The sequence below is a fragment of the Scleropages formosus genome, chromosome 10, assembly GCF_900964775.1.
Source record: "Scleropages formosus chromosome 10, fSclFor1.1, whole genome shotgun sequence".
In the NCBI taxonomy this organism is placed as follows: Eukaryota; Metazoa; Chordata; class Actinopteri; order Osteoglossiformes; family Osteoglossidae; genus Scleropages; species Scleropages formosus.
The window spans coordinates 24739687-24753646 of NC_041815.1; the positions used below are offsets into that span (position 1 = coordinate 24739687).

The window sequence follows — 13960 nt, forward strand, 5'->3', positions numbered from 1 at the left end:
TTAAGGAAAGATTCTTATTTCATAATCAGTAGTGTACGTACTGCTTAAACATTTATGGAACAAACTGGACATCTTCAATCCTAACCAATCCTAGACACTGGAGATCAGCTACAGACAAGGCTTTAAAAACCTTTTACAATGTCATGACAAGTACGCAGATTGACCCCTTTTACCATTTTGATGGCTTTTACACAATGACCAGGAAAAACACGTACATACAAATAACAGGTATGCATGTGGATATTATTCACTGCATTTCCCAAGATACTTTGTGAGCAGCTGCACTGGATCGTGAAACATACCATGGATGCTTCAAGGAGATCTCAAGATGATATCTGAGCATGTCCATATTGACACCTTCCACATTGTGCCCTGTGCCTTGCACCAGACAGCTCAACAGGCCAGTCAACAGAAAAACAGCCCAGGAGACACATGGGAAGGTCTGTGGAACAAAAGCCACAGCAGATGACCTTTGGTCTGGGGGGAATGAAGAATTCATCTACAGACAAAGCATATGCTGGAACTGAGGACAAGGAGTTGTCAAAGGTACCACATCCCTGCACCTCACACGCAACTCCTATTGCATTCCACAGTGCGAGTCAAAACAGTCTTCTAGTTCCACCCATGTGCGCAGTAAGATCAACAGGACCATCCAACTGGTCAACTATCACACAGTAAGGAAAAACATTGACGAGATACCAGCATTTCAACAGAGCAGGTAGAGTCCGAGTGCAGTGTTTGCATCCCAGCTGCTCCTCAGCCAGGATGTGGATGTGCACGATGTAGTGGTACGTGTGTATAGTGGACACATTTTATATTAGGCCAATTGACAGGGAAGGCATTCACAGAAAAGAGGTCGGGGGCCATGGGGGGCACTGGGCTACTCCACAGAAGCTAGACGTGACAGAACACCGACCGGCACCCCTTTAAGGCCACAATGTTACACAAGAAACTGGAGGAGCTAGAACAGCTCAGGGCAGAGAACACTCCAGTACTCCTGTCAAAAAAACCTTAGACCCTGGGGAAGCTGGAGGGAGCGGAAGGGGGACCAAACAAAAACCCTGAATTCCCAGTGTCCTTGACAGTGGAGTTAGAGCTCCGAGTCCCACAAGTGGCCCCAGTCCCCTCCACTGTCAGTCATGTACATCCTTTAGGATTCGGAGTGTCCGCAGCATCCAGCTGCAACCCATACATCCTTGGACGGCCACGTGGACATATCCAACAAATGTACGAAGCTCAAAAATGGAAATATGGAAAGGGGGAAAGTCTGAATTTACACCAAAAGGCTGTTCTTAGGGGAAACTGCATGTCAGATATACAATTTATACAACTTTTTACTGTTATGTACTGTACTAAATCCTTCATATACAGTATTTTGTTTCTAGTAACACTATACATCCACAGCATGATATTCCACAGGTCAAGTTTGTACATGGGATCTGGAAGGAAACTTCAGGTGGGACGGAATTCTGATCAGCCTTTATTAGCTATATAAGTTTTTTTTTTTTTTCTTTTTTTAATTTACAAGAAGCTTAAGTGCTTTTTCTTCTTATTTTAAGGATGTTGGTACAGGAAGGGAGTTGGCATTTGGTGAAGTGGTACTTCATTCACTTTAGTCCTGTAAGAGGAAATCAATTTCTTTTCAAGGGCAAGGGAGAAAAAAAATCCACCTCACCCACAAAAAAAAAAAAAAAAAAAAAAAAAAAAAAAAAAAAAAAAAAAAAAAAAAAAAAGAAAAAAAAACATAAATAAATAAAAAAAAAATTCCAGACTGAAACCGGGTATTGTGTACTGCAGGTGGTATAAAACTATTAGTCAAAATCTCGAGCCAAACTCCAGTGGACAGTGACCGGGGGGTGGGGGTTAGGGTAATAGGACCATGAGAAAAGAACAGGCAGGGTTTCAGGGACGTGGGGGAGGGGAGAGAGTACAGTGAGGATTAGAAGCTGTCCACCCAGGTGCCAAATCCTCGCTCTGCCAGAGTGCGATTGACTGACACCAGCTGCAAAGAGAATGAAAGATCAGTCAGTCACCTTCCTGCAGCAGCCAAAACATCCTGACCCAGCAAGACATTCTAGAAAAGCAGAAGAAAATTCCAAGATGCTCGACAAAACCCGATAAACTTCCCGTCATGGCACTTAAGTCCTCCTGTGTCAGTCTGGAAAAGCCATAGCCAAGGTGGCTGTGGGATTCTAACTGAACACCACTAAAAGGCACCCTGATCATTAGCATCACGAGAGTCACCCCATGAGAAACTTTATCTTCTATGATAAAAAGAACCAGAAGTGGTTACTTTTTCCAAGAACAATTGCCAACAGCCCATTGATCATCTTTCGTTCTAAAACAGTCTATGGGAGAGGAAGTTGGGGAAACCCAGTAGCAAATCATCTGATCAAGGTTGCTAAATTCTGGTCCTAAGGGTTCAGCACGTGCCAGTTTTTACTTTGGTAAAGCACATAAATGCTGAAGTAAAGTAATTTCTCAGTCATTTCCGCATGAACTGCAAATATATGGAAATATCTTCTCTGAGACCTGCTGCCCCCCCAAAACCACGTTGGGCCAAAGTCATATTGGTTCAAACTGCTCACCTCATCTCCCACCATATTCCACAGCTGAACTAACGGCAGGCCAGTGTTACTGTCATAGTTTGTGACCTGAAGAGAGAAAAATTAAGTATGAAGTCGGAGCAAACACCAAGCAGTGGCACCTCACAAGAGGCTTACACACAAACAAATGGCTCAACACCTGGCTTGTTTACCTGTGCTAGTAAAGGTACACCTCTAGTCATTTCCTCCAGGGCTGCTGTGGCTTCAGGTGAAAATCGATCTGCTCCTGTGTTAGAGGAAAGCAGATATTTACGGACGTGTTTGGAGAATGAATGTGGCATGTCTGACCTGTCTGTGGGCACGGAGTCAACATGTCCCATAACAGACCTGTCTGAGGCCCAGGGGAACGCTGGCTGTAAGAACAGAGTGCTGCAAAAGGACCAAGGAGCAGCAGAGTTTACAATAAATAAAGAGATACCTGGAAGCGGGGCGAGGTTGTCCAACAACACTTCAGCTCCTTGGAACGGTAATGTTACAAAGTCTGATCTGTTAACGTAATACAATCATCTGATCAAATTACAAGCCTTCACACAAGCCTTTAAACAATTATTTCTTATAAAAAAAACACTAAAAGCCAAACAGTGCACTGGATTGTGAAGGAGAAGAGTGGTACAGTAATATAAAAGCACATTCATTATGCAAGGCAAACCTGAATTTCTACACAAACTTCTTTAGCGTAGCAAATTGATACGCCACAAATAAAAATAACTGCAGTTCACAGTGCACATAATGTGGTCAGTTAAATGGAAAACTGAACCAAAACTAAGCTCAGCTGCTCTGACACTGCAGAAGAACTCACCTTATCTGCCTAAGGGTGTCTATCTTGACTCTGTCATAGCCACCGTAGTCAACGTAGCGGATCTCCACTTCGCCAGAGTCTTTGTAGAAGGAGATGACTTGCGCTCTCCACCAGGCTCCTTCTCCTGCAGGGGCTGCACAGATCACTCCCACTGCAGGGCAGAACACAGAGGGTGCTTGTGAGCAGAGAGACCAGAAATTGTGCTCTGCAGAGAAGGGGGCACTCGGGCTTTGTCTTACCTTCCACAGGGGACGGAAGGGCAGGAGTTCCAGGCTGAGAGTAGCACAAGAACATCTGCTGGTCGAGGCTGCGCAGGGCATGGTAGGTGGGGTGTGTGTGCTGCTGGACGAAGGCATGGCCCGCTGACACAATGTTGACAACAATCACTTCCACAGTCACTCCATTGGGCAAGAGTAGCTTGGAAAGACAAAGACAACCTTCACTCACACAGTAAAAAAAGGCACAGCTGTATAAGTGGGTAAACAAGTTGCTTTACACTAAGTCACTCTGCGGAAACAAAGGTAAGTGCAATACCAGGCAGAGCCAGGTGTGGCACTCACCCAGGATGTCATGGGCAGAGAGGGCAATGTGATGGGTAGAGGGGGTGGAGCATACAGGTTGGTCAGGTCCAGGTCTTTGAACTTCTTGCCAATGAGAGCGAGTGCTTTATCCACCTGCTGCTGTGTACCTGAGAGGAGGGCGTAGGGGGGAAATAAAGTCGAGGCAAGAACCAAGTGAAAACATTACAAATTTAGTCTTTTCATCCAATGACAGGACAGGATATTTTCTCCAAAAATTCATTCAGCTACCCTTGAGTGAGGTTCAACAATAAGCCCCAGACTGGGAATGTGAACATTCAATCTTCTGGTCACAGACCCTTTTACTTGCAGAGAACAACAAAGATGGGGAACACCAACTTACCCTCTATGTGGCATATCTGAAACTCCTGAGTGTAAGGCAGTGTGGAAATGTAGATCTTTGCCCCAGAGCTTTGCTTAAGGAAGCTCACATATCTCCCCTGCTTCCCAATTAATCGCCCAACCAGGTGCTGTTCAAATGAATAAAAAAAAAGACAGGAAAGTACAGATGAAGAGCGCAGGGGTGAAACAAATCCCTGCAACAGCACTCGGCTTAAAAAAGCGGAATGGATTCCAATTGCGTATAGGAGGAGGAACCGCAGGGTGAGCAGGCTCACCTTTGGCACCTCAATCTCCCAGATGATGAGCTCTGAGGTCTGTGGGTGCGTGGCCTGTCTGCTGGCGTGCGATCCGTCCCCTGCCCCCAGTGTGCAGCCGCTGTCCACAGAGTCCATGCTGTTCACGTCAGACCCTGGAGAAAGTGGTGCAGAGACGGATGGGAGCTGATACACTCTTTAGTCACACGCAGAGCTTCACCATGTCTCTGCAGGCTGCCGTTTACACAGGTCACACATCTTGTAAGAAATGCACTTGGGGGGAGGCTTCAGAAAGCTTGTGAGAGGCTGTGGCAAGCAACACCTCACGTCAATCAAAGTTAACCAAAAGGGTCGTTTTATTACTGCCATCTTGGTCTTCAAGCTATGTATCTGTTCATATACATCACACAGCATCTGTGGCATGTCTGCATTCATCAAGCTTTGTCATCACTGTGCTCTACACCCATCTAACCCTGCTATCACACCACAACCCCCCCCCCACACACACACACACACACACACACTTGACCAACATGTTTAAAACTGGAGCTCTGTAGGCCCGTGTGTGCAAGGTGGAATGTCTGATTTAGTGTGCCATGCACTGCACTTCATTCAGGGATGTATTGTGGTAGCACTGGCTGATGTGTTCAAACAGGTGGAATGGAGTGATTGTTTTGGTTTTCTGCTAAACTCTGTGCATCTGACCACATCTGGCAGTGACAGGTGTCATCTTCTCATTAATGACAACATGAACATTGCATTTAAAGGAGAGAAAAAAAAAAAAAGTACAAATTCTGAAGATTCAAAGCAAAAACCCACAGATGGAAATAAAAAGTTTCAAGTTTGTACAAATTGAACATATACATGATGTTGTGCAGGTAGATAGTACTTTGGAATATGTTGTAAGTATGGAAAATCTCTGGAGTGTTCATTTAATATGGTTAATTTCACAGACTCTTGTCAGGTTTTCACAGAAGGTTCTGAACACAGGGAGGACATATTACAGAACCCACACATGGGCAAGCATTAAGATTGGTCCTGCGTGAAAAAGGTAGTCGCACATCAAGGAGAGGTGAATCCTCCAGCTTCAGGGCATCTGAACATAGGCAAACTGGGAATGGTGAGTGGCCTTGCACGGGCTCTGATGGCAGAGAGAGACACTGAGCTCTCCTTTTGATTCTAATCTGTCAAACTCTAATAAGTGAAGCAATCTAATCGAGGGACCAGCAAAAGGGAATTACAACAGGACACATCCTATAACTGATATGGCACCATCAGGTTACACTCCATTTTACAGTACACCTTCCCCACTGGTTCCACATGTGCATCCAGCTCAGCTTGTTATACAGGACCTATAAATAAAAATGATTCCCTGCATCCTCTGTTACACTCATCTATACTTGCCATCTGAGATAAATTCCTTTAATACACAATTGTGTGTTTTCAACCTGCTGTGACCTGCTCAGCAAGGCACAGTAAACATCACACACATTTTGGATTCATAAGCTGCAAAATAAAAACTTCTGAACAGCAATGGAAATCTTGCACAGTCAATACCCAAGTGAGAAACTACTTAACCTTACAAGCGCAATGTGCTTTTGAGCATTACTAGAAAATATTTTCCAAAAGAAAGATCAAAATCTGCCTCTTTACACTCCAAACAACTGAGCAAAGATGGATCTCTTGTTTAAGGGGAGGCTGAGGTCACCAACTAATCAGACTCATTCAATAACGCTGGTGGTGTGATAAAATTTTAAAAGTCAACACAAAAAAGTTAAGCTGATAAGGCTTGTACAATGTACACGGCATTGAGTGAATGATCAGTGCTCGGTTATTTGAATGTTCTGTATTTTGCTGGACTGATTTGAGAATACATGAGGATAAAAAGCACCAATATCTACAGGAGACTCAAACTAGAAGAGCAGCCCAGAGGAAAAACCCAGCAAGGGTAAATAATGGGTTGTGGAGGGGGGGGAGAAGGTGGTGTTTATATGGGCAATTGGCTGCGTCTCTGACCTTCCAGGACAACTCTTTATCTGGCAGGTGTTCATGTAAAAGATTGGATGAGATGTGCAGCCACTGACCTCCTGAATGGTCCGCCTCCGTCTCGCTCATGTGACTCCCATTCCGCAGGCCCGTATCATTTAGTGCCTTCGATTCCTGCACACAGGGCCCATGCTGTGGCGGTGCTCCCTCTGATGTGCTCCTAGCAGTCCCATCGTGCTGCTTGCCTGGGCCCTGTGTGCTGATGTCAGAAATGTGCATTACGACTTCCTTGGTCTCGGGTGGTGTGCAGGACAGCCCCGTGCTGTGGAGCAGGTCCTCGCTGCTGATCCCATCCTCCGACTGACAAGTGCTACAGCCAGAGTCTTCCGCTCCAGTAATAGCTTCCTCTGACTGGAGTTTGGCCAGGCTAGGGGGTGTGGCCTCGTGTTTCAGACCCAGACAGGTGATCCTCTGTCCGCTCTCTGCCCTCCTCCTGCTTCTAGTGTCACTGCTGCTATCCTCTGCCGTCTGCCATGCTGGAGACCCCAAGCAGCCATTCACCTCATCTGTGCCTCCCGACAGCTGTTTTCTTTTCAATGCCTCTTTGTCCCTTCCTGTCTCCGCACAACCTGTCGGAGAAGAACCCTCCTGCAGCAGGTGCTGCGCTTCGACGGGTGTCAGGCCGCCGTCCCTCAAGAGCTCTCGCGCAGCACACGGTCTGCCGTTGGACATGGGGGTGCTGCTGCTCAGCTCCGACGTCCGCCTAGCGGTCCTGCCTTGGTCTTCACCCTCCTCTTCCTCACCAGCTACCATGCCACTATGGCTGACAGCCAGCACCTCCTGCGCAGCTGCAGAGATGACCTCGGTAATGAGGCCAGCTGCAAGCCGCTCAATTTCCTCTGTTGTGCCGCTTTCGGCATGGTCTGCTAGCAGCCCATTCTCCCGGGCAACACCCGACTGAGGGGTCAGTGACGGAGTGGCTTGACAGGAGGAAGAGCTCAAAGTGGGCTCTGGGCAAGGGGAGTCCTGCCGGGCAGGCTTATAGCCATGGTCACCCACAGAAGGCAGTGTGCTCAGTTCCTCCTTGACCAGGTCCAGCTGCAAGTTCTCCATGAAAGGCACTGTGATTTTGTCTGCTGCTACCTCTCCCTCTGGTTCTGGTCTCACCACATTTGAGATTTCAGCTGGTCCTCCTGTTTCTTTCTTGTCAGGAAGCAGTTTGCAGACTTGTTTTGGGGGCCCAAGAGCTGAGGTGACAGTCTGCTTTGACTCAGACAGAGCACTGCTTGTGGGGTTGCTTGCAACCTCCTCTTCCGGTACCCTGGAGACACGGCTCTCTTCAGAAAGCTTCAGCAAGAGTGGGCCAGTGGTCTTGCCTGTGTTCTCAGGCCTGATGGCTTCTGGGCTACATTCTTCTGGTGCAACCATGTCAGTGTGGTGCAGGAAAGGGGGTGTACCAGAAGACAATGGGGGGCTTGGGGTCCTGGGGGGCTGGGCTGCAGTATGTACTTCTGCCAGGACCTGCTGCTCAGCGGGCTTGTCCCCCACAGCTTTTGGCCTGTCTCTGGTGGTCCGGTTGGGAACAGCTGCTGTTGTGGTGCAGCACAACTCCACTAGGCCATTGCTGCCCTCGATGGGGGAGGCTCGCAGGCCCATGGCCGTCCCCTCCTCCTTATCGTGGCTGGTGATCCGGCCTTTCTTGCGTGAGATGTACCACCACCAGCCTATCAGCACGAGGACCCCCGGCAGAGTGTACGGAACAAAGGACCGGAACCTCAATGGCATCTCCTCTGGACCCTAGCAGCTACACCTAGGGACAGGTAGAAAGAGAAAGTCAAAACGGAGCATTGTTGAGTTTGGTCAGATGAGGTAAAGGGCATAAAGGGAGTATGAAGGAGCAGTAACAGGCACTACAGGATACAAGGAAAGGCCAAGTCTGTACCAGACAGCTGACAAGTCTTGCCACCACAGCAGCGAACATCAGGACACAGGTTTTAAAGTTTCTTCACCCTGCGTGAAACCCAGTCGCCTCTCAGAATGCTGAGGTCAAGAGCACAATTGTGAGGCAGCTATACTGTTTTTTTGCATCTTGATTGCTTACACAAGCCACAGGAAAACTGCTTTTAATTTGGAAGAACGCAAATAAAAACCTGCAAGCAATGACCAAATTTGCTGGGCAAAACATTAAGAGTGAGCAGTTGCTACATATCACTCAATATAAAACCCAAAACTATAATAATATTGTCACCATAAAGCAACATTGATTTGGAGCAGAAACATGATGTTTATACATACGCGTAATACTACATGAACTTAAATGAACACGAAGATGAATATCATGTCCAAAATTAATGAAATGAACATTTTGCACTTGTTCCAAAGCTGCAATAAAATACTTTTCTGTTAAGGAAAAGACTTTACAGCAATGGAAACAAACAGCAAGAATGTCCACAGAAAGACAAGGCAAATGCTGCTTCCATGGAGAGCATCATCAACGAGAAGCACATCTTGCTTATTCCTTTACCTTAAAATTACAGACTATGCTCTTTTTCATATTACAAGAGTCAACGCTTCATTTCTGCAAGCATCTGCAGGCCGAGCTGCGAAGTCAAAGAGGCAGAACTCTTAAGGACCCAAAGATACAGCAAACACAGGTAAATATTTCCTCTCTAGAGTCGGCAAGGCCGTCAGCAACGTCCCAGAGGTAATATTTAACTAAACAAGTGGCCTGAGCCATGCGGTAATTGGCTGGTGGAGAGCGCTCACTCCAAGTTAAAAAAGGAAGGGCTGAAATGCCTTTCCTTAACAGATGCAGACTGGACAGCCCATGCAAGCTGGGAGCAATGCATCATGGGGCTGACAACCTCTGGGTCTGCTGCGAGTGTGGAGCAGGGGGCCCTCAGCTGCCTTTGCCCTTCAAGGCAAGCGTCGACACACAAACATTCCTGGTCGGTGCAGCAGCGAGCACCTTGACTGCACGCGTACTCTGACCCCGTGCAGCTGCCGTGCAGCCGTGAACCAGGCAGAGTTCACAGCAGGCCACTTGCAGGGAGGCAACGGGAGGCAGGGTACGACTGGGGTGACATCTCCACTCACACACCGTAATTAACATCTGTTGGGCCTCGTCCACAATAAGACCATGGCGGCAGAACATGTTTTAACTTCTAAAAAGCTTCCGAACAATGTCCGGTTCAGTACTACCCTTATTTTACTATTTAATTCCTTCAGTACAGCTTATTGCATAGGACATCTCCTTGACTGTTGCAAGACATCCATAACCATAAATGCATATCCTCACTTGCCAGAAAAAAGTTTAAAAAGTCAGCAGAAAATAAGGCTAATGAACATAGTATGAATGAATGAAAGAATGAATGAATAAAAAATTCAAGAGACATTCGGACACAGCAGCATTCAATGTGCAACACATACACATACATAGATATACACACATGTAGTGTTCCATTCAATAACTTTCACCCTTTTCATCCCTCCACTTGTTGCAAGACCTTACACACAATGCCACCGAGTGGCTGCAGACAACAGGCCAGGTGAGACTTCTCCACCAAAGGTTTCCCCTTTCATTGCAGGAAGGCAGAGCTTTCACAGCAAATCTTAGACAGGCACCCTAAAACCATTCAAGGTTTAAATCTAGTCGCTAAGACAAGGTGTAAATTACACTTGAAAAAGAAAAGTCCCAACTTAAAAGGTGTTGCACCACATGAACTGTATATTTTCATTCTTTAATTAAAAAAAAAAAAAAAAAAAAAACCCATAGAACTTAAGAAAGCTGATGCCTAAAACAAGACTGGGAAGTCAAAAACAGCAGGACTAAGTAAAGCGATGTTCTACTGACCACCCATCAACCCACGTCTTTTAACCTGGAATCAGGAAAAAAAGTTTTGCAAGTTCTCCAGCAGAGCAAACAGTGGCTGAACATTCAGCTTCCTGAACTTCCCAGCACACTCTATGACACTCGGCGCAGACAAAGAACGAGGACTGTATGCAGAGATTACACACTAAACACAGCCAGAGATGAATGGCATCAGATGAACTATCATTAATGGTGTTAGGCACCCCACTCCACGGAGCAAACCGCTCGCCCACAATGCGCAGCGGGGAGAGTCGGAAAGACCATAGAGAGGGAGATCCTAGTGGCCATTCCAGCAGAACACACCTTGGGACTCCCACAAGGTCACATGGCTCTTTCCAAATTGCTGGACAGCTCACATAACAACAACCAGAACAAAACACAAGTCACGTGACAAATGCAACAATGCTTGTTGTGTCTTCGACATACTGCGGCTCATCACCACGAGATCCTCTCTGAATTCTGAACAAGTTTTATTTCCTCAAAATCCAGTTTGTATTTATCCGGATCCCACGGCAATGAGCCGGACAACTAGAACTAGAGCTCTGAGCAGCCCGAGCTGCAGCGAGACCACATGAGCAGGGCCTACAGGTGGATTCTCAACATGCTTTTATTTACACAGGGGAAGAAAAAAAAAAAAAAAAAAAACCCAGAGGCAGGACTGTGATAAGGGACTGAATGCCAGTTAAACTGTACCTCCTTGTCAAAAAAAAAAAAAGAAACACTCCCTACATTTCCTTACCCTTCAGTAAAGGTGAAACAACCCAACTATGAATATATTTACTCCACACGGACAGGTGTTTCCATTACTCAGCGCTGGTTTTAAATTCAGGTGTAAAACTGAATGAAACAGGAAACCTGACACGCGTAGACATCTCCCTCTGTGCGGAGACTGTGAGATCTTCAAAACACAGCAGCAATGAAACTGTCTATTACTTACTGAGAAGATGCTTCTTAAAGGCGCGCGCGCGCGCGCACACACACACACACACACACACACACACACACACACACACCTGTGACCTGGAAGTTGTACCAGTCGAAAGTAAGCTGTCCAACAGAGCTGCGACCCTAAGCTTCAAACTAAAGACGTCTTTAAGAGTGTGTCCCCACACACACTGCGGTCCATCCTGACAGCAATACGAAGAGCAGTCTGAGCATTGCAAAGCGGCTGAAATATCTGAAGCAAATGCAAATTGTAGGAAGCACGACCACAGCGCCTGAGAGCTCAGAAACAAAGCGCGCACTGTCACTGTGTTATTCCTATTAAACATTTTTGTGCACGTCCTGTCCTACAATGCCACTTAGCACCAAGTTTTGTATAAGCAGCTACTTTTCTGCTGTATGTATCAGTTCAGGGTAAGGCGTAAGCAGCGCAGTGCAATGATTATGAATGATGTGTGGCCTTAGGAACGCCTCACACACACAGCATTAGCCTTGGGCTTCACGGAGCCAACGACCCCGTTTCTGGCGAACACACACACACAGTGTCACAGACTGAGGAGACTCAACCGTGTGTCCCGTCAGAGGTCAACGAACGGAGCCTCGCGCCTTCGGGGAAACCGCAGACAAAATAGAATAAACCCCACAGGCACTGCGGGTCTAATCGCTCCAGCCGCGTGCGTGGGGGCCGAGCGGCAACAACTGCAGGGTCCGTCGCCGCGGATCGCGAGGATAATTCCGCGACTTCAGGCGGGACCGAAAGCAGAACGACCTTGGCTTGGGTCGGTCGCTTCCGAGGCTAGCCCCGCTCCACGCGACCTTGGGAGGGGTGAGCGGGGTCGTTCTCGGGCGGGTCACCCCGTATTTGACCCCTACACGTTACACACCGCGCGCCGTGACGAGCGCGGGCAGCGTAAGCGGCTTACTGAGGCCGCGAGGCCACATTTAGAACGGAGAGCGCGAGCTCCCCGTCCCGCACGCCCGCCCCCATAAGCGAGCTTGCGACACGACAGCACGGCGCGAGCGCGCGCCTGCACGTGCGAGCCGCCCCGGCGTTAGCACGTTCTGCAGCGTCGTTTCATAACGCAAACATAGGGGCGCTCCCCGCGGTCCGGCTATGGACCTAGCTGGTCCCGGTGAGGCGCTAATTATTCACGATTCGGGTGACAGAGAAGCCGAACTGCGGCACTTCACCCCATGAAACCCTTCCATTGTAGCGTCGCTTCACGAGCCGCACGTCTCACAAAGACCGGAGGCAAGGGGGCTCTCCTCTCCTAGGCCGCAGCGTCGCGTCCGGACCCCCTCCGAGGAGCCCCGGGAATCACCTATGCTGGGGTGGCCGGCTTCCCTGCCTGCCTGTCCCCATCGCATCGCAGACGTGAACCGAGCGAGAGGCCAGAGGGGTCCCCACAGCGAGACAGTCGCGCACCACCAATCATCCAGCATCATCCTCAGCCGGCTCATCCATCTCACCTGCACCCGGCCGGCGCTCGGCTCCCCTCCTTCATCTCCTCTCCGAGCAAACCATAGGCCGCCATCGCCGAAAATCCCCTCCAATGCTAGTCTAGAGGCCTCGAGGGCGAGGAGACCACAGGAGACACGATTCGGGACACCGGCCCGGGACCGAACAGGATATCATCAAGAGGGACCGGGAAAACCGAGACAAACAGGGACAGCCGCGCGAGCTAACGAGCCAATAGGAAAGAGCCGGGTAAAACCGGGATTAGGGTATCGGGCACCTCACTGTATCCACCTCAGCAGAGACCACCGGCTCCCTTGGCGGCCCCACACAAAGGCGGAGAGGACGAGTAGCTGTGCAGAAGAACCTGGAGCCCGAGCACATTAGGCTAGCTAAGCTTCCCGCACCGGCCGCTCCAATCCGACCGCTCGCTCACCCGCGCATGATCGCGCAACCGCGGCCCTGCACAACGCTCACACAGCCAGCAAAGCGAGCTGTTACTGAAAAACGCCGAGCACTCACCGTCTTTAATGTCACGCACACCGCACTCCCCCAGTGAATAGGTGTTCCCAAATGTATGCGCGTGGGGCCTAACTCACTCCTCTCTCCTCACGCAACCCCCTCCGTGTCGGTCTCCTCTCCCCACGTGTTGACCGTCCGCTCACCACACTCTAAAAACAGATCCCAACAGCTGATCAAACATCGCGATAGCTGCGCGATGAGAGCACATCCGCCGCTTCTCGAGGTGAGATGTTCCGGTGCAGTGGCAACGCAGGGAAACTGGGATACAGGGCGCCATTTGGGCTCTAGGGTTTCGTTCACCTTTCCGTCCTACAAGGACACTTCTTCGAACCGTCATGGCGCACGTCGCATTCAGTCCTACGGTTTAGAACTATATTTAGGTGACGTAAGAAAATACTCGCTTTAAAATTAATACGTTCTTGATTGTTTCCTAGTCATGGGAGGAAAAACTATTAGCTCATTAAAAAATCGGGTTAGTATAGATTTTCCAACAAGTATTGGCTCGAGTACGAAAAACCCATTTACATTAAATCATCATGCGGTTTCAAATCCGCCTGTATGATAATATGTTAGCTGAGTGAAAACGAGTTATGTTTTATACACA

At 48.4% G+C, this 13960-nt stretch overlaps 1 protein-coding gene across 1 annotated transcript; it reads right to left on the reverse strand.

Moving 5' to 3' along the window:
• Positions 1-1716: 1716 nt before the first annotated feature.
• On the reverse strand, positions 1717-13542 carry akap1b (A kinase (PRKA) anchor protein 1b). Its single transcript, XM_018748899.2, has 11 exons — positions 13357-13542; positions 6664-8375; positions 4601-4734; positions 4327-4453; positions 3966-4093; positions 3645-3822; positions 3406-3556; positions 3025-3092; positions 2759-2832; positions 2589-2654; positions 1717-2002 (listed from the first exon to the last, which is right to left on the reverse strand). The coding sequence occupies exons 2-11, from the start codon at positions 8348-8350 to the stop codon at positions 1940-1942; spliced, it is 2676 nt and encodes an 891-aa protein (XP_018604415.1). The 5' UTR covers positions 8351-8375; positions 13357-13542; the 3' UTR covers positions 1717-1939.
• Between the last annotated feature and the right edge of the window lie 418 nt (positions 13543-13960).

Excerpts from the sequence above, each read along its gene's own strand:
- akap1b (XM_018748899.2), bottom strand. The coding sequence starts at position 8,350 with ATGCCATTGAGGTTCCGGTCCTTTGTTCCGTACACTCTGCCGGGGGTC. Across the intron at positions 4,735-6,663 it reads GGAGGCGGACCATTCAGGAG|GGTCTGACGTGAACAGCATG; the intron begins GTCAGTGGCTGC and ends CACTTTCTCCAG. Across the intron at positions 4,094-4,326 it reads TCAGATATGCCACATAGAGG|GTACACAGCAGCAGGTGGAT; the intron begins GTAAGTTGGTGT and ends CCCTCCTCTCAG.